The sequence below is a fragment of the Plectrocnemia conspersa genome, unplaced genomic scaffold (assembly GCF_051122295.1).
Source record: "Plectrocnemia conspersa isolate PC_06_02 unplaced genomic scaffold, ASM5112229v1 ptg000005l, whole genome shotgun sequence".
Taxonomy (NCBI): Eukaryota; Metazoa; Arthropoda; class Insecta; order Trichoptera; family Polycentropodidae; genus Plectrocnemia; species Plectrocnemia conspersa.
The window spans coordinates 6,135,955-6,156,824 of record NW_028277169.1 but is presented as its reverse complement, the minus strand read 5'-3'; the positions used below and the strand labels follow the sequence as shown (position 1 = coordinate 6,156,824).

General features: G+C 37.8%; 2 protein-coding genes across 3 annotated transcripts; both read left to right on the top strand.

The window, feature by feature from the left end:
• The first annotated feature begins 3,791 nt into the window (after positions 1-3,791).
• On the top strand, positions 3,792-5,457 carry ATP6AP2 (ATPase H(+)-transporting accessory protein 2). The gene is made up of 3 exons (XM_088185345.1): positions 3,792-4,549; positions 4,615-4,748; positions 4,813-5,457. Exons 1-3 carry the CDS (start codon positions 3,817-3,819, stop codon positions 4,999-5,001), a joined length of 1,056 nt encoding a protein of 351 aa, XP_088041471.1. The 5' UTR covers positions 3,792-3,816; the 3' UTR covers positions 5,002-5,457.
• Positions 5,458-7,513: 2,056 nt separating this feature from the next.
• Positions 7,514-15,002, top strand: wda (will decrease acetylation). Of its 2 annotated transcripts, XM_088185337.1 has the most exons (11): positions 7,514-7,618; positions 7,676-7,824; positions 7,900-8,431; positions 8,496-8,562; positions 8,622-8,760; positions 8,819-9,010; positions 9,082-9,234; positions 9,290-9,437; positions 14,324-14,492; positions 14,561-14,765; positions 14,835-15,002. In XM_088185337.1, exons 1-11 carry the CDS (start codon positions 7,550-7,552, stop codon positions 14,947-14,949), a joined length of 1,938 nt encoding a protein of 645 aa, XP_088041463.1. In that variant the 5' UTR covers positions 7,514-7,549; the 3' UTR covers positions 14,950-15,002. The 2 variants fall into 2 exon arrangements, 1 of the variants encoding a protein (XP_088041463.1); XR_015809486.1 differs by lacking the exon at positions 9,290-9,437.
• The last annotated feature ends 5,868 nt before the right edge of the window (positions 15,003-20,870 follow it).

The window sequence follows — 20,870 nt, the reverse complement described above, 5'->3', positions numbered from 1 at the left end:
TGTGGTGGTTCGTTCGGTTACAGTATTTTGTCACGTTCTTCCTTATAATTGTCCAAGTGCGCGAGTTTAATCTTTCCTTTACTGTGCTAAAAATACCGCGCGTTACGGCGATATGTATTTTGTACATCTTAGGTGACATGTATCTTGTACAGACGATAAAGTGCTTTAAAAATCGCAAAAGAATGAATAATCATAAATATTATTTTTATTGATTATAATTGAAGTTAAAATATAGTAATTTTTGTAATATTAACGCCGAATTGTCTAAAAACGATACAAACAGTCAGCTAAACCACTACAGCGGATGACTCACGCATGTGAGTGAAACACGCGCCGGAAATTGATCAGTGGTTATAAATCTCTTAATAATATTTTTTTGAATAAAAAGACAGAATGCACGCGAACACCTCAAATATGTAAATACATTTATTAAATATCTAATAAGCAAATATACATCTAAATATAATATAAATTTAAATATAAAATAAAATATTGAAAATAAAAAAAGGTATAAAGACAATATATGTATAAAAACAATGTAATTGACATATGTACATAAATAGAATATAAACTTAAACTAAATATATAAATGAAATATCTAGTTTGCGTCCGTTCTTTCACAATTAGGATATGAAATTTCTTTCTATGTGTTGTACACACAGATTTCTTGCAAATATTGCAAACTAGCGTGCTCTTTTTTTTGTTGGATAAGGGTAAAATCTGTAATTTCTCACTGATGCTTGGGATGCTGTAGATATTGATGCAGGTGAATCCGGTGAATTGCTTGTTGCTATTTCGGTAGTTTCGGGTGAATTTTTCTGGTAATATGATATTGCGATGTCAATCTTGTTGGGGCTTGTGAAATTTGATTGTGCTGTTTTTTTCTCTTTGTAATATTAAGTTCGGCCAAATCCAAACTGAGCTCTCTGATAAAGCATTTTCGGCGACTTGTATTGTTTTTCTGCCACTCAGGATACTTTAACAGTAGATATGCTTTAAAGCTGCAATATCTAAAATCTTCAAGAAGATCCGAAAAAGCCATCTTCTGGTCAACCTTACGCACGAATACTCTGCCGTCATCTTGTCACCCGTGTCTACGGCACCTTTGGTTTTATTATAGTGCAATATAATTTCTGGCTTTTTTTCATGATGTTCACTTATTTCACCATCATGAAATTGGGTGCTTAAAAGTAACACCGCTTTGTTTATCTTCGGCACGTATGAGACGAGGGTCATGGTGGGTGTTACTGTGTAGTTCCCGATGGTGAGATGGCAAAAATACTTTAGGGGTTTCTCTTTTGTTTTTTCTAAGGGTCCGGTCAGAGTAAAATTTTTTTCCAACAAGTTATCCGATAATAGTACCAATGTAAAATAATTATCTGTTATCTCTCTATTGGTGCCGTATTGTGGTCGAACTAAGTCCATAACCACTCGATTTCCCTACGATTGTTAACCATTCCTGCATAAATTTGTAGATTAGTTATATATAACGTTGAAGAATCAGCAGCCACCCAAATTTGAATTCCATATCTCCCAGGCTTAGATTTCATGTATGCACGAAATGGACAATTTCCCCTAAACGGTTATATTTGTAGTTGGTGAGTAATTTTTTTGACAAGCAACTACAAATTTGTCAAAAATTGACTTTATCAGTTGTAATTTGTCTGAAGAGATGTTAAATCTCCCTTGCCTCGTTTCATTATCGTCGAACTGAATATGGCTATATATGGTGATAAACCTATCTCGAGACATAGCTGCCATGAAAAATGGTTGAGTAAAAAGACCGTCAGTACTTCATAGTTCATGTAAACTCTGTTTTCGTGATAGATTTCTACCCAATGCAAGTATTATTCCAAAAAAATAGTATAATTCCTCTTCAGAAATTGGCTTCTTTTCATTTTCAGGTCAACGATTTAATTGAATGTTTATTTCATGACATATTTCTTTTACCATATCCGGAGTTACAAACATTTCTTTCATTGTGTTCACATTGGCACTACTATTTATAAGGCCAGAATTCTCTATGACGATATTGTGCATCCGACGTCTTGAGGATGGTGATGGTAGTGAATTCCATTCATATCCATTTTGCGATCTAAATACCAGACTTTCGTCTTAATTATCACTGGTTTCTCTATCACCATTCTCACGAACATTGTCAAGATCATCAACGATGTCGTCAGTGTCGCTATTATAATCCTCCTCATTCGTAAATTTATTTTTTCTGTATTGGGGAGAATTTGAATATATAAATAAAATTGAATACAAATAAAACACAATAAAATATAATATATAAAAAACATACGAATTACGTGTTACGAGAAAAAAATGATAATCACTAATCGCTTGAGAGCCCCTGCAAATCGGTCACTATGCACACAGTCAACTCCGCCGAGTAAACGCAACTGAACTGATATCATAACGGCATACACTCACTCGCACACAGATGGGCCGATGGCAAATATTTCTGTGAATTGGTGACTAGACCCGATTTTTCGACATATCATTTTTTTCCGTCGCTCCAGATAAATAATTACATATTATAATAATTTGATGTACTTCATAATAATATAACGGAGTAATATATAAATTCTGAACCCCATATCTATTATTTTTCATATAGATATTCACATTTTTATTGTCGAGTTCTAGTAAATACAAATCACAGTAAAGGAAAGGTTAACGTCTGCGTTTTCGTCCAACGTTATAGAGCATCGGCTTGAAAAAATGACTGAAAAGATGCTCAGACAACTAATTCGATAATTTTAGATATTTTGTTGTTTTATATTTGTTTCGAGTTCATTTTACACGTCAAATCCGCCGTAGTGGATGACAGTTAGCGAACGTAAATTTGAGTGCTGCCAGTAAATAGAAAAAGAGAGTCAACGGTTTATTAAAATAATAAAATTAAATTATATGCATACCGTATATGTCGACTAATATTATACTTTTTGAAAACATATCATTTTTTCGAAAATTCAGCAAAAAATGATTATTCAATTTTATTAATTACTATTCAATATATATGATAGGTAAATGACGCCTTATGTTATTAAAAGTAAATATTTAAAAAAAATAATCGAAACTTCATAAAAACACAAATACTTAAATTACCATATTATGTCTTATTTGTAAAAAAAAACAAACAAACAGGGAAGTTATTTAGGGGGAGGGGATACTCTAAAACTAATTATGGTCATACAAACTAACGTATTTAACCTAATGAAAATTCTACAACTATTTATAGTTATACAAACTAAGCCGACTCATCTCTTGGATATTATATAGAGATACCGATATTACTACAGATTTGTTATATAATAGTGTCGGTCAAAGTATATTTAAACTAAATTTTGGTCAATAGGAGGGCGCAAAAACATTTATCATTTCTCAGAAGTCAAAAGCTACAAAACTGTCGATTATTAAGCTTGGGGTGAGGGGTTACAAAGAGAACTCTAAATTCTTCTCAAAGAAAACTGTGGCCTAATTGCGTTGACGGGTTTTTTCTAACGGGAATTGTCCATAACATTATGTCCCTGTGGAAGAAAATGGTAAAGAAAATGTATTTTTGAATTCTGAGAAGGGATTTTGGGTGACGGGTGGCAATTAGACACAGATTGAGATTTTACTGCAGTAATATTTTTTTTGAAGATTTATGAAGTTTACAAAGTACGGGGTATATGATTTCAGATTTTCTTTGTACTATTTTTGATTATCACAACATGAAATGAAATTCAAATGTTACTGTTTTTGTTTGCGGGCAACACCTCAACACCTCAACACCTCGGGTCACGAGTCAGCTGTCGCCTTCGGTCGATGTCGGAGCGAAGTCACGTGAGCTCGGCTAGAATGGCGAAAAACAGTTGGTCGTGCGCTCTCGCTTTCGCGGCGCTGCTCGCGTCGTGCGCGGCCTCCGGAGAGTTCTCGGTGGTGCGCAGCCCCGACTCGCTCAAGTTCACGGGTCGGGAGCCGCTGCCCGAGAGCCTCGTCAAGGAGGTGTACTCGGCGGCGCTGGGCTTCTCGGCGGAGCACGGCCCCGGCTGGTCCGGCCTGCTCGTCGACGACCCCTTCGGTTGCCCCGAGGCCGTCGTCGAGGTGTTCGTCGACGGCGTGGCGTCGCTGGGCGCCAAGGCCCACCTCAAGGGCCGCAAGTATCCGCTGCTCACCGACTACAGCGAGTTCGGCACCAAGGAGGCGCTCCGGCGGCGCATCGCCCAGCGTTTCCCCGAGGGCGGCAACAGGCTGGTGGACGTGAACCTGTCCGAGGGGCCCGAGGCGATCGACGAGTACGGCGACATTTTCGGTAAGATCGACGAGTATTCCGGCAAGGCCTCCTACAAGGCGCTCAAGCCCAAGACCGACGACGAGGACTACCAGTTCGTCCAGGACTTGGAGCTGCTCAAGTCCGTCGCCGACAAGATCCTGGCCGGCGCCGTCGTCCCCGACAACAAAGTCGACTACTTCTTCTTCACTTTCCCGTCGCTCCACGCTCTGTCCGATCTGCACGGAGAAAACTCTGCCGCGGCCGCCGAAGCCAAAGCCCTGTTGGGTAAGTCGGCCGTCGAGTTCGAGTCTAAACCGAACCCGACTAAATCAAATTTCCTATTTTTGCAGGAGAAGCCGTCTCAAAACTCGCCGACGCCTTTTACCGAGCGTACGACGGAAACGTTCTAGTGACGCTCGTCACCAGCGATTCTTCTCACACTAGAAGAGCCCGAAGCGTGTTGGACGAATCGTCGGCCTCTAATGTAATTTCCGCTCCCCGATTCCGACTATTTTCCCACAAAATCTATTATTATTTATCGTTTTCAGATTCATCTCTTAAACATCGCTAAGACGTACTCGGCCGACTATCCGGTCGTCTTTAACATAATATTTTGGTTCAGCGTCGTGATGATCTTGGCGCTCATCGCCATTTCCTACGTCATCGGAGACATGGACCCGGGCAGGGACTCCATCATCTACCGCATGACGAGTAATCGCATGAAGAAGGAAAATTAGTTGCAAACCCAAATTATTAGTATTATTAACTGTTTGCTTTTAATTTATTGTGAAATTAATCCTAGTGCAAATGTACATACATGTATAGATATATTCGTTAGTTGTTGATCGTTCAATTCAAAAAATAAATTGTCCACGTGTGGAAAAATACCTAATTTTAAGAATGCCAATATCTCTATCGGAAGCTTAAAATGCATTTAATTTCAAGTTTTATCATCACTAATCGCTTGTGTGTAAATAATAGGTTTATGCGAGGTTTTTCAGTTTTTCTACAATTAAAAAACATTCATCATATCGTGCAAAGAACAAACTGACTTATTTCTATGTCTAATCGATTAAATAATTAGTGTCGTTAAAACGGAATGCGATTTATGAAATTAAAATTTGTTCATATACAAAAAAATTCGAGAGACATTCCTATTGTAAAATGTTTAAATATATTTGTTAAAAATAAAATTTCTTTTATTATCGATTTGTAAAAATGTATATATGCAAAGTCGCGGAAAGAAGACAGGTTCGGGTATATGGATTTGATTTATTCTAATAGGGACGTGATCTTAAAGTAGGCTTACATAAAATATAGAAAATTCCAAGCGAATAAAAATAACACCGAAAAAAAGAAAGCTGTAATAACTTCAATGTTGAGAAAGGCTATTAGAAACGCACTTATTTTGTTGTTCATTGTTGCTGCATACAAACACTTAAACACTTTCTGATCTAATTTAGATGTCGTTTAAATGTTTGGTCAAGTGAGTCACAAACTAGCAGACTCGTTGTCTTTGTCTTAATATTTATTTTATTCATATAAATCAATCGCTCGAGATTTGAATAAAATTTTCGCATTTTTTCCAGAAAAACTTGGTTTAAATTTTTCAAATATTTGAAAAATAAGACATATTTGTTTAAGGACTCGAGTGTTGTGTTAAAGAAAGTGGGTAAAAATGAACTGTTACAAATAATTTCTAAGAAAATTACCTAATTTTTTGTATATAATGAAATGTAAACAAGTTTCAAGCTATACTTTTGTGAGAATCTATTTTATTATAGCCAGAAATTGGCAGCACTCTTAACAATAACAATAAGGCCCTTATAACACGGAGACGTCGCTGCATAGACGCTTCAAAAAATAGCGTGCAGCCCTTGCAGCCTGACGTACAAAGGCACATCCACGAAGGCCCACTGGCTACGGAGACGTCGCTGCATAGACGCGTATTCGTCATTGTACGCTTGTCGTACGCCTGCTTGCCGAGTACATATAAACTAACGAAACATTATTTGACTTCCCACCTCACTCCAAGCTTTCTCAGTAATATCCTTTCTTGCATAATCTGCAAGATTACTATTATAAAGACACTGGTACCTTTCGACGATATGAACAGTTTTAGCAGCTGAAATTGCCATTGTTTTCTACACGTTCACGCAGTTCGATACGCTCGGGCGTCTGACATGCTTGACTACTGTCGTCATGAAGCTTGCATGCAGCTCCGTCGACAGTGTTTCCTTAGTTTATATGTACTCAGCAAGCAGGCGTACAACGACGAATACGCGTCTATGCAGCGGCGGCACATTCTTTCGGTGGACTTGGACGGATAGACAGCGGCAGCGGTGCTTCGTCCACTGTTCACTTTTATAATAATAATATGTAAACTAAACTATGCCTCGATAAAATACTAATCCGCCAAACTTTTTAAAATGTATAGATATATTATTTATATAATCGAATATTACGATCGGGTTATTTGCATATCCTGTATCCTCTTGACAAATTATTATTTTTCTCTGATTATTCTATTTACATAAAAAGTAAAAATATATCAATCGATCGGCAGAATTAAAAATATTTTTTCACTTGAAAAAATTATCCGGGTCCCTTTATGACCCAGTTCCGATTATTTGCATCGGCTAGTCCCCCTCCTCCCCCATCTCGTTTGCGTTACGTGCAAATACATTTATAGAACAAACAGTGCTGGTTTCAAGTTTGAAAAGTTTAAATCGGGAAGAACGAAGACAACTACTTTACTATTTATTAACAATATAACGAAAGGAATTTACGGGAAACGCAACATATCATTCTCGAATAATAATGTATATGATCGTATTTTATGATTTTGTTCTCAATGGGTCATCGCGGATTGTATACTTTTTGAACATCGCCATCGTCATTAATTTAATGTTTTTTCTAACTTTGTTTCGAGATTATTGGACTCTGGTATATAAGTAAACGTTATATGATCAGATTTTGAAAAATATCGGGTTTTCTGAAGGTGTTTTGGTGGAGGACAGGAGGTGACGAATGGCACGTTATTTGTATAAATATACAGTGAACGCCAGAGTCGCGCAAAGTTAAAATAAATAAATATATAGGTATAAATAATAAGTTATTGTCAATTACTCGACCGATAGATGTCAGTTCGTCAAGTGTGTAAATTCATTTTCAGAACGATACAAGTATACTAATTTTAAATTTTGCAAGGCCAAAACGGTAGACGGTATTTTTGGTGAACGGCAACACAGATGGTGTTTGACAGATGCGGTTTGACAGCGGGCGATGAAGCGCTCTCGCAGCGAAGCGGTGCGCGCGGCTCTGCTGTCGTACCTGGAGCGTCGCAACTACACCGTGGGTTACGATCTGTTGTTCTTATTTCGCGTTCGTCTCTAAGTTGACGTTTTGCAGGAGTACGTGAAATCCGACGGCGCGCTATGCATGAGCGCCGAACAGATGGCCGTGGCGGCCATAGTGGACGGAGAGTCCGGCCGCGCCAACTCCGTGCTCTTTTCCTGCATCAACAGCGACCCGCACCAGTGCGATAGGCAGTTCACCAAGTGAGCGACGGTATATTTGAATATTTCAATTTGGTAACGTCAATATATAACGATGAAATCGACGCCGCCGACTAGGCTGGCCGCTTACATCAAGACCGTGGAGCCCGGCGGCGTGCAGCAAGAGCTGTCCAACCTGCTGTGCCCGCTGCTGTGCCACATGTACCTGGAGATGCTGCGCGGCGGCCACCGCAACCCCGCTCAGATCTTTCTCAAGCGCCAGTCCGCGCATCTGCCCCACAAAGACTTCGACTCCGCCTACTACGACCACCAGACGAGCGACGGCAACCTGCCGTCCGCGCTCTACCGCCCCAGCAGCTTGGAGCAGCTGTTCCACTCGCTGCAGAACGGCACCATCGACAACGACGCGCCCGAGAAGGACTTCGTCTACCGCGTGCTCGAGGAGCTCGGCGGCGTCTCCTCGCTGCAGGAGGTCGACTCCAGGCCCTCGCTGGCCGCCTTCAGATCCTGCAAGTTTCAACTGCAGATGTCCCACGACGCCGTGTCCCGTCTCAGGCGATACCTGGCCAAGCACGGCCACGTCGTGCTGATACAGCTGCTGCAGACCTGGTTCCACTTCGACATAGTCAGCAAAGATCCGGCTGATCAGGTCTTGCGTTGTTTCGCTTAGGTTGCCAATTTTTCTTCTCCTCTTCTGACTTTTGCGTTTACAGAACTCCGTAGACTTGCCGGAGGACGACGACGACTCGGAAGACGCGCCCAACAACTCGGACTTCAACGGTGAGTTGATAATTTTTAAACGCTCGACACGTTCGTTCCGTATTCTTTTCCGTCCGCAGATGGCGGGAGGCTGTGCAACGGACACGCCGATTTTATGGAGAACGAGAACGAGCTGAGGGAACTGCGGGAAGCCGTTCGGCGGGTGAGAGAGAGCGCGCCTCCCCTCAAGCTGTACGCCGTTTCGACGGCCGAAGCGAGGTTCGTTTTCACGGTTCGGTCCGTTGGAAGATCTCCGTTGACCCTTCGCCGTTTGCAGCTTATCGTGCGCCACCCTAGACTCCGCGAGTAAAAATCTCTACTGCGGCTTCTCCGACTCCGAGATCAGAATATGGAAAATCGGAGGCGACGAGGCGGCGAACGAGCGCCGTTCCATCAGAGGCAACGTGTCGCACGTCAGGCTGGCGTGCGACGATATCGACGACGAGAACGCAATCCAAGAGAGAAGCTTGTGATTCTTATTATTACCTTTTATATACGCGATATCGACGCTTCTCTAATCCGCGTCGCTCCTCTATTCAGCGATCCCTCGGAAGGCGCCTGTCTGCGCGGACACAGCGGCTCCGTGCAAGCTTTGAGACTGATAGAATCCGCCGACGTGCTGGTGTCCGCTTCCCGAGACGCCGGCGTTAGGGCGTGGCGACTGTCCGACGGAAGCTGCGCGGCTATTTATAGGTACGCTGTGATATAATTTGCCATTTTTTCGACGACTCGCACCACTCTTTCGCAGGGGACACAATTATCCGATTTGGTGCTTGGACGTCGCCAAGCACGGAGTCCACATGGCGACGGGCTCCATGGATAGGACGGCCAAACTCTGGTCCCTGGACAGGACATTCCCTCTGAGGATATTCGCAGGCCACAACCTAGACGTCAACGTGAGAGCCTTAACTTTTGTTTCTCTTCCGTGCTCGTCTAAGTTATATATATATATATATATGTTACGCTGAAACAACCCAATTCTTATTGCGGAAAATAAACAAAAATTTGCTTAATTCATGAAAATTACACGCCCGTTGCCTTATTCGTCAATTATCTGCAGAATAAGATAGTAGTGCTCTTTGGAACTATGCCTAATGTCATTTGACAGTTCTACGATTATTGCGCAACTCGCTCATACCAATATTGCCCGCACGGGTTAAGGAAATTTATTTAATTTTAATATTATCAGGACATTAAACGAAAAAATATTCAATCGATTGAAATAAAATATTAATAAATATTCATACACTTAGGTATTTTTGATTTAAAAATCGAAAGCGTATTGATAATTTTATTTATGAAAGCTGCTGATTTGTTAAACAAAATATATCAATGAACGGTGATAGATATAAATATAATGCAACGTATTTAATTATTATATAGCAAATATGTTTCTTCAACTCCCGCCTTAACCGCTATATTGCCGCGAGCCACTTTTCAGACCACTTTTGTGCCATTCACAAAAAAACACACTTATAAATAATATTAAAAGTATATTTAGATATATAGTGACGGCTAAAATTAATGTTTTTCTTTTCAACGTCGCCAGGGTTGCTATATAAATAACAACCGATAATTTATGTGAAACTTGACTGATATGATTTGTGTTAGTAGCTAACGAATAAAAAAAGTGAAACGTAGGGATGCCTCTCGGATTTTAGGTTTGTAATATGAAATTGTTGCACCCCGCCCCGTTAAGCTGGAATGAACACGGTTATTATTATTATCAACGTTCTTTTTATTATTGTTATATTGACAGTTAATACTTTATAACAAAATTTATTTTGATAATAGAGCAAAAAATAATTCATAATTGTTTAGTTGTGACTAGGGATTCCAATCCCGGGCCAAAATTTTGATCCCGGGATTTCGGTATTGCAATTAGTCGATCCCGGGACCAGTCCCGGGATAATTTTCATGCTATTTTATCGATAAAAATAATTTAAAATGAATAATACAATATATTTTTACATCTGTTTTTTATAACGTACAATGTATGAAGTACGTATAATTTTAGTCTTGGACTTAAAATAGAAAATAATATAATAAAAATAAAAAAGGGAAGGTCTTATATATTTATTTGAGAAGAAAAAAATGAACTTTTGACAATGTATGCACATAGGTATGTACATTCATACACAATTAATTGAAAACACTATTTTGAATAAAACTCACGAAGTAACATCAAAGCATCAAGTGTTTTATCATTTAGCCTTGATCCGATTTTGGTTCCTAAGCAGCCTGCTGCTAAAAAAGCAAGTTCAGACTCACAGCCTCAAAGATTCACATATGACACGTGCAAAGCAAGTTTGTACACGAAATATAACGATGTTGTCAATAATAATTCGATTGTGTTTGATAAATCAACCAATTCGAAAAATTCGGGATTATGTTTTATAATCCCGGGACTCATCGGGTATTGAAAATCGTTCGGGATCCCGGGATTGGAATCCCTAGTTGTGACGACCCTAGCATTTCGATTTTTAACTGCCAAGAATAGAGATCAAATGCACCGGGAACGTCGCCCAGAGGTCCTTATGGGGTATAAAGGTCACCGATCTGTATCTTGACACTTGACATATATATTTTTTTTAAATCTAAAAATACACAGGTAAACGGTTAATTCGCAACTACTCTAAAAACTGTTTCAGCGCAATATTTGAAATTTATCTAAGTAAAAAATCATGTTTTCCAAATAATTTAATTTAAAAATTAAAAGGACCAAAAGTGAAAAAAAATTCTATTGAAATAAGACATTAATTCTCCATAAACCGTGTGAGTGATGTTCTGTGTGAGCAATATTCGTATAAGTAATCGTCTTGTGAGTGATAAGATTTGTGAACAATTTTCGTGTAAGCAACCTTTCCGTGACCAATGTTCGTTGACCGCTTATACTTTATCTGGTTGTGTAACTGATGTCGGGAGATTGGCAAATATATTATAATTTAACACATTCAATGCGACCAAATTATTGAGAACATTCATGCGTGGCTGAAAAATTATTATTTTGTTATTTATTTTATTAATTTATTGATCTATTATAGCTAATTGTTTATACATAAAACATAAACAAAATATAAAAAAGACTTAATATTGTAATTTATTTCTTAATGCACGCAAAAGTGTTTCTAATTTTTACATTAAGGAAACCCTCTACATTTTTATTTTTGTGGATTGTCCTAGGAACAGGGCCGTAGAGTAGGGGGAGGGGGTAATAATTCATTGTCAAACAATATATTTGATTTTGCCAGGAATCACATGGAATTATTTGTAATTAATAAAACACTCATTTTATTCAGAACAGTTGAAAGCACCAAGGCTAGCATAAAATATGTTATTTTCTTAAAATAAGTTAGTGTTAGTCTTTGCGTATTTGCTTACTGGTGTTTCGCTATTTTGTGCTATTTATTTTGTTGTAATTTTCAAGTGGATATTTATATACAACATTTTTTCCATCTGCTTAAAGGCTTCCCAGTGGTTGTGGATAATGTTTGATATAATTCAATGCATTTGTTTTTTTTTTTTTATTTCCATGATTTGCCTTAACACTTAATGTGCCGCACTTTTGCACGAAAAAACACAAATACGCACGCGATCGAAAAAAGTGCCAAACAATCGCAATTTTTAAATTGTCATATTACTAAAACTACGCTACTGATAATTATAAAAATATTCAATTTACGCAAAATCCTTTTGTTGTCTCTTGCAAAATGCTATAATACATAAAATGATACTCCAGAATACGAACACCACATGTGTGACTATCCTAGAATTTGTCGGCATCGATTCTAAACGAGAATTCGTTACGGTGTGACGTTTATATAAACCGATTTAGAATAATATATAAGGATATTCGAAAAGTTTTTTTTTGACAAAATATCGAACCACTAATTATTTTTTTAATTTTGTATGGAAAAAAATATAATAACGACATCTGCTAGAAGAATATATTATATAAAATATAATTAATCCCTTTTTGTACCCTAAAATATTCAAAGATGTCGATGAGAGTCTTTACTATAACCGAGGCTTTACAAGTAAAGGATCTTGTAAATAATTACCACAGATACACTTGACCATAAAAAAATACAATATAACAAGTTTTTAGGAAAGAATACATTTTAATTATAGAATTCGTGAAATATTGCCTATGAAGCTTTCATCTACAATATTTTTTGAATATCCAACCATTCCAATTTATAAAACATATTTCTACAACAAATAAATCTACTCTCATTGCCCTACTTTGTATTTTTGCAACGTCATTTTATCTAATTTATTAAACATATATAATATTGTTGCATAGTAAATGAAGTGGAGCAAAATAATATTATTGTAAGTATTTTTTATATTAATACTTTACACATTTCTCATCCTAGATAATTTACCTATTTTTCTACTAATTTTTAGAATTATCTATTACTGTATTATGGAAATATTATAATTTGTAAATAAAATTATTACATTTTTGTATCCTATAAATTGTTTGTTTGTATATTTCTAATTTATAAGTGGCAAATTTATGAATATTGGAAAATAAAATAATGAATATAGAAATGAAAAAAATTAAACATTACCTAAACTATCGCGATATGCTCGAAAGCATGGATACACAAACCTGGCTTATCTGGACATTCTGGATGACAAAAAAATATTTTCTTTCACTCCAACATCTTTCTCACAAAAATTGTGAAGATGTGTTTTTATAACTTTTTGTAATAGAAGCGGGGGGGGGGGGAGGAGGTTACTAATTGTCCAATTACACTTAGTCTAAAATCATAGAGAGACATCTTCCTCTCATTTTAGGAATTATACGTATAAAATGAATTTAGCCTCAGATTCCTATTTTTTTTATACCACCTCAAAGTTTTCCTTCTGCATGGATAGTATGCCAACAGTTGATCGTGATAATCAACTCCAGACACGATTTTATTATTTTGGGTTTTATGACTGTTTCCTCGACGATTCGTCGTCTCTGTTGACACTGAAATTTTTGAAGAAATCGCCAATCCTTCCGAGTGTATTGCGACACGGATTAGTTTTTTATTGCGTTTGGCTAAGTTCCGGTATGATGCGTTGATTGCGCTAGCAACTTTTCTGTCAGAGGGACACTTATAAAAATGGTCCCCATTATAACAATGCACAAAATAAGCAAAACAATTCTTGCTCAACTCACGGATTCGGTAGATAATTTGCTTAATTCATAAATGAAGCAACGGGTTTGAACTTTTCATGAATTGGGCAATATTTTTTGGCTATTTCACGGATTTGATGTAACATATGTACATGTAAGATTAATTATATAGTTTTAACAGCCCTACCTTTAGGTTTTTCTTTATGTAATGCCTAAAATATGCAGGTTTTCTTGAACAAAATATAAGTGAAATTGATTTTATAAAAATAAAATATAAGTTTTCTTATTTGTAATGTAATGTTTATTTAGGTATTACTACACGACAAAACTATTCGAGTGTGTAAAATTCTAATCTAATCGCTCACTTCCGATCGATTTTAAACTACTAGGCTGTGATTCTTTAATTAACAACATATACATAACAACCTTTAAATAAAAGTAATTATGACATTTAATCGTAATACTATTGCATTATAATTAATAAAAAAATTTCAAGTGTGAAATAATATACTACTTTTACATGTTCAACGGTGTTCTTTCGACGAGTGCTAGTATTTTCAATAAATGAAAATTCATTTTTATTCTCATTCAAGTTTATTAGAAAAATATGATAATACAATCGAAAACGTTAAACCTCGATTCTTTCAGACTGTATGTTTTCACCCTAATGGCAATTACTTGGCGACGGGGAGCGCAGATAAGACCGTCAGGCTGTGGTGCGTGTCGACGGGCCAGCAGGTGAGGCTGTTTCCGGGCCACAGGGGGCCGGTTTACAGCGTGGCGTTCAGCCCCGACGGAAAGTCCATCGCCAGCGCCGGTGAGCGTCGTTCCGAGTCGCTCGCGGAGCAGACCTCGGTTACGAAAATACGTTCCGTTCGGTTGCAGGCGAAGACAAGCGCGTGAAGATCTGGGACATCGCCAACGGGACGTGCCTGCACGACTTGAAAGGCCACCAGAGCGCGATAACGCACCTGGAATGGTCTCCGACGGACGACGGCTTCTTCGACGGACCGAAGAGCGGCGACGCCGGAGCGCTGCTGTCGACGGGAGCGGACTCCACCGTCCGACTGTGGGATTCTCACTTTTACAAGTGAGCGCAGCTATATTCGGTGAATAGATTTTTCCGCCTTTGTTTGACGTCGGTCTCTTTCGCTTTCAGAAGCGGCTCGAACTCGGACTCCTCTCCCGCCGCGTTCGACTGCAAGTGTCTTCACGTGGTGACGTCGCACTACGGCCCCGACTGGCTGTCGGCAGTGGGATCGAAAAAGTCATAACCGATCGTACCGACGCCTGTTATATTTTTTGACCGAATAAACTTTCTTATTTATTTAACGCCTTATTTAATCCAATTTAATTTAACCTTTTTGCGTCGTGGATAAAAGCGATAACATTCACCAAAGAGCGATGGAGTTTTTGTATTTTAATAAAACAAAGAAGCGTTTCGAATACTAATGAAAAAGCACTAATGAGGTTTTATGAGCTTAAATGTGAGTTATTGGTATTCTTTAAAGCACAAAATAATTCAGGACTGAATTTTTAACTAATCCTTCATGGTTGATAAATATCGCGTATCTGGCAGATATTTTACAACCTAATAAATTTAACTTGTTATTACAAAAAAAGAGTAGTAACTCTGAGCTAGTAGAATTTTTATTTATAAAAAAAAATGCGCTATTATTAAAAAAAAACGGCCCCAGCTGCAGTGACATCATAGAGTAAAGAATGTATTATGAGTGACATCTATTGGTTATAAATTATATTACATGTAATAATTTATAATTATTAATATATGTAGATGTCACCGATTCCCAGACTTTGTTTGGTGGTTAATACTTACTTGTAGGTATTCATTATATATCTGATTAGCTTACTCAGTTGGTACAGGTTTACCCCCATTGTGACGCATTGGGCTTACGCCTGTAAGATTATAACGGAAGATTTAATAAAATAATAATTTTTAATACAAAAGATAAAAAAGAAATAAACAATTTTTAATTTAAACGTAGATAAAGAAGTTTTAGAACATTTGCATGACTTAACCCTTTATGTGCGGAATTAAATTTCATCAGAAGTCAGGAAATGTGTCAATTATCAACTAAGAAAAAAAGTTTAAGATATGATTGTGATTTTTTTATGTTTATGGTCATTCTCTGCTGCGTCTTTATTCACCTTCAGAATTGAATTTAAAAAAGTAAAAAGTGATAAAATGAGGGGAAAAGGAAAAAAATATATAAATGTTTTTAACAATTATTTATTAAAAATTATAAAAAAATCTCCAGATAAAATCAGGAAAATAATGCAACAATTTTCCTAGTTTTATCTGGAAAAATACAAATAAAAAAATATAATATTAGAATTTTTTTTGTATGTGCATGTATTATGATTTTTACGGTGTGGGATAAATCCGCATCTCGCATCAAGTCAAAGTCCAGGAACAGGCTCAACGCCACACCAAATATAAGGATTCAACTTTAAGTCATCAAGAATTTTTTTCAAATAATTAAGTAATATTTGTATGTTTTATTAAAATTTTAGGATTTATGATGCGTTCCCTCACAGGTAAAGTTTGGTAAGCCCTTACATATAGTATGTGATTGGAAATAGGTATTTATTAGGCTTACCATATTTATGAAGCTAAATGAAATTCTTGCATTTTGAGACGTGCTAGGTTGGAACGCGGGACTTTGGTGAACTAAAAAAAATGGTGACATCTTTTAAACGGAGCCCTAAAAAAGGGATTTTTAGCGAGCGAAAGGCTAGCAGTACCCTCGAATAGTATTTTTATTAAGCCGAGAAGAAGTCTTCGTATGAGTGATTTAACATGGAATTATTTTAAGAGATGTGTATTTAAATAAAAACATTTATGTAAAAATTACTTTATATAATGCTCATGTAAATTGTCGTAAAAACATGGTTAATTGAATACTTGAAATAATACAATTGAAAAACGCCATTAATACGTGTTTATTCCTAAATTTTTGTAGTATAATAAAAATCAGTTGGATATTTTTATAGGCAACAGAATGGATATTCTTAACGATGCATCGAGTAATATGAATATGCGGCCATATTGATTATTTATTTAGTTGGCTTTTTTGAAGAAGCTCATTATGTTGGGCTGGTGTTTGGACCGAGTAGCGGCCGCTGCCGCTTTTTTGCTCTTTTTGGTGGGCGGAGAAGTTTTGGGTTTGTCGGGCGCCGGGTTCTTAGGTTTATCGGGAACGACAATCTTGGGTGGCGACGTAGATTTAGTTTCCGGCTCCGGCTCTTCGACGACGGTTTCATCTGTTTTCACAGTGCGCAGATAGCCATCTTCGTCGCGGTAGACCACGTCCTTCTTGGTCTTCTTGGTGGAGGGACGAGCGACGGCCGGTGGCGGCGTCGGGGGTATGACGTCTTCGTCCACTCGGGGCTCGAAATGCGTCTCCGCTTCCGATTCCGATTCCGAGTCGGATTCCAGCCGGACGATCCGTTGCCTCTTCCGCTTCTCCGGCGGTGAGTCGCGTTTAACTTTCGTCTTCTTCTCTTCTTTCGGAGATTCGTTCTCTACGATCTCCGTTTTGGGCTTCGACTGCAGCTGGAAGAAACAGGGCTTCTTTTTTACGATCTCCGGCTTGGGTTCGACGGGCTCCGGTCCCCTTTTGGGGATCTCCTCGGGGGCTCTCCTGCGCACTCCGGGGCAGCGCACGGCCGCCTTCGATCGGATCGCGCCCCCATCGAACTCGACGGGCAACAGCGCCGCCTCCTCGGTGGCCGCGCTGTATAGATGGAGCGACAGGAACTCGCCGGCATCGATTTTGCTCAGCGACACGGAGGCGACGGCGCATGCGAACCTGCCCCCGTCGGCATTAGCCCCGCTCAAATAGTAGGCCCGGTGGACGTCCGGGCGGGCGTCAGCCCACTCGTTCAGCCCCCGGAAACCTCGAGAAGCGCAAGTTTCGACGACCATCGCGATGACAGCTCCGAGTTCGAATCGTTCCGTGTTGCCACTCGACAAAAAAGTTGTAAAGTAATGAATTTACATCAATTGTGCAATAATTATTTTATCGAGTTCGGTTTGTCAAAACATGGACAGGTTCTCTCTTCTTCTGTTTGGGCGTCGCGTCGACGCGAGACATTCAAAGTACAAAACTATTGAATAATTTATCGAAATATGCCAATTGACTACCATAAAGACTATCATGTCCGGCCAAAAGAAGAGATTAATCGAAAAGTTGAAACAAATTGAGCCACGTGCAAATAAAGATGCAGTTGTAAAAAACAAAATAATTTAAGGAGTAACGTAAGAAACAAAAAAAATGCCAATTCTATGAAATCAGGGGTATCGTCAGACGATGTTTTTCGGCCAAAACTGTAGTATTACGATTTATTACGTCTGAGCTTCGTTTCTGACCAAAACACATATTATATTTAAATAATAAAATTATTTTGCCATCGTACGCTGCCCTCGTTGACAAAGTAGTTCATCAAGTTTTCCCTTACATTTTTGCCGCGTTTATGTTAGAGTTAACATGCTTATATTCACAACTGCTAATTATCCCATCCAGCAAGTCGTATCTTCTCGGTAAAAACACTGTTCAGGTGCATAAGACTTTGATAAATGCGAGGTCAACGATACCATCTGACAATTAATTGAGAGTCAACCTGCACAGGTCTGGTCTACCGTAATATGTATTCGCCTTAAGACGGCGTTCGCGAACGCATACAACAGGCGAAATGGGCGTCAGCACCTAATGAAATCGAAATATTTAAAAAACGACAACTGACTGACCAACTTTTACCCCCACCCCTATCCCTGAAAAAGCTGAAATGACGTCCCTAATACTAAACCAGAAATTATCAGGTAATCCCTCAAGAAAAATCTGAAAAAATACAATCTTGAATCTATTCCGAAAATATTTTTTTAAATATGTATATCATTTCAGGGAAATTAAATCACCGGTAAATTTATATGTTTATAAGTAAAAATATAATTTACCCGACAGGTGCTAGTAATATTGTATAATTTCAACTTTTTCATACGTAGTGATACATACATTTACATACTAATCATTAATTATTTACATTCATTAATGTGTATTTTTCAGTTAGGGCAAAATACATTTTAGTCCAAAATATAAACTAAGCCAACTCAAATCTCAGGGTAATAAAAGAAAAAGTAGAAAAAGTACAGAGATGACACATCTCCCATATTACTCCATAGTTAGTCTGCACTCATTTTAAAAATATAATATACATCCTTCTGATTTTACTACGGATTTCTAATATGAGAGTATTGGTCAAAATATATTCAAACTGTGTTGCGTGTAGGGATACGCGTGCTGGTTAGTTCTTAGGTCTGAATCCAAAAACACGCGTGCTTCTGTAAAAGCTTTATTGAACTCGGCGTGATCCGATCGCTTCGTATCGACGATCGGAGCCGACTGCTGTCCAATTCGGGGGCACTCCCGAACGCTGTATGACGGCGTTTGCGAACGCATACAAGAGGCGAAACGGGCGTCAACAAACTGAATTTTGGTCAATATGAGGGCGCAAAAACAATTATCACTTCTCAGAAGTCAAAAATTCACGATAATTGTTCATCAAGGAATTTATCATTAGTTTTCAAGGAATTGTTCAATTCGGTAATTTGGTCAAAGTTTTCTCTGAACAAATTTTTATAATTATATAAAGTCGGAGTTTGTTGTTTGTCAATTAAATTCGTTTGTTATTTTACTATTATAGGCGAATGGTCTGATGACAGCTCGAATCATGATTCGGCTAGAATTCGTTTTACATATATTCACTTGACAATGCAAAAGTCAATCAAGTCAGGTAATTTTTTTTTGGTCAGTTGGCCAGTATGTTGGTTGTCACGTTGAGATCCATTTTAAGTTATTTTCCACTGCCGAATATATATATACGTTGTAATTTTTCTAGCCGCAATTCATTACATTGGCTCATTACGCTCGAAATCCGTATAATAGAGACAGCTTCTAATATGCTGCGGACTAGGACATTATAAAAAGTGCGCAAAACTAAAATATTCCTGAAGCAGTGCGCATTTCTTAAGATAAAACCGAGCATCTTTATCGACCGACAATATGCAGGCTGATTTTACAGTGTTTTTCGAAAGTCACACATAGATCCTTAGTAATGGAAGGCCCGTCTGGAATACATCCGCCGAGATGGTAAGAATATTCCGCCGGCATCGAGGAGATTGGAAATGAAATTGTGTGACATTACTTTACACTAAAAGGCAATCAGTTGTAGCAATTCCACTTTCCTAAAGAATTGAGATTCTCCTGCAGGTCGAGGGAATCAGAAATGGACTGCACTTTCTTGAAAATTCTCAAGCCGTCCGCATATAGTAAAAAAATGAACGATTTATGGCTGCTTCTGTCATTAATGAACGATAGAAACAACAATGGACCCAAGTTGCAACCTTGCGGTACTCCAGTAGAGGTCTTATATGAGTTTTCATATTTGACCAACTTATATCTATTGGTCATGTGATTTGAGAATAGCTTTATGAGACCTTTAGAAAACCCGAAATTAAATATATTCTTACAAGTAAATAGTGATCAACTTTATCGAACGCTTTTTCAAAATCTGCGTATATGAGATCCACTTGTAAAGATGAGTTGGGTTAGTTTGTATTTTGGACTTGACCTAATAAAATTTCTAAAGCTATAATTTGTTTTAGAATATTCATTTTGTTAGGTTTGTGTTTGAACAGTAACTGTCAAATTAAGTTTCATAGACATTTTAGAGCAGCATATAAATTCAGTTAAATGAAAGTTTTGCTAGTAGAATGTATCTGGATATGTATCTACTGGTGGAAATGTATTTGCACTTGATTAGGGAAAATATAATTTTAGTGAAAAATATACATTCACTGTAACAGTTATACATCTAGTATGTAAAGCTATTGTATATTATACTACATATGGAAAAGTTGAATAAATTATATTTTCAATGGTAAAAGTATATATCTATCGGTGAAAATGTAACTGAAATATTTTCGGGATAGATTCGAGATTGTTTTTTTTTAGATTTTCTCAGAGAATTTTTGCTTTAGAACAATACTAATATAGGTGTAAAATTCACCATGACGCATTGAGGTATTAATTAAATATGTAAGGTGACAATTAATGTGCGCTATTTCATTGTTTAATATCATAACGGTGATTAAGCGATGACGTGTTGACGGATT

What these genes read in the sequence shown, in the direction of transcription:
- ATP6AP2 (XM_088185345.1), top strand. Translation starts at nt 3,817, where the DNA reads ATGTCGGAGCGAAGTCACGTGAGCTCGGCTAGAATGGCGAAAAACAGT. An exon ending in CGAAGCCAAAGCCCTGTTGG is followed by an intron (nt 4,550 to 4,614) that starts GTAAGTCGGCCG and finishes CTATTTTTGCAG; the next exon opens with GAGAAGCCGTCTCAAAACTC. An exon ending in ACGAATCGTCGGCCTCTAAT is followed by an intron (nt 4,749 to 4,812) that starts GTAATTTCCGCT and finishes TATCGTTTTCAG; the next exon opens with ATTCATCTCTTAAACATCGC.
- wda (XM_088185337.1), top strand. Translation starts at nt 7,550, where the DNA reads ATGAAGCGCTCTCGCAGCGAAGCGGTGCGCGCGGCTCTGCTGTCGTAC. An exon ending in TGGAGCGTCGCAACTACACC is followed by an intron (nt 7,619 to 7,675) that starts GTGGGTTACGAT and finishes GACGTTTTGCAG; the next exon opens with GAGTACGTGAAATCCGACGG. An exon ending in TGGGATTCTCACTTTTACAA is followed by an intron (nt 14,766 to 14,834) that starts GTGAGCGCAGCT and finishes TTTCGCTTTCAG; the next exon opens with AAGCGGCTCGAACTCGGACT.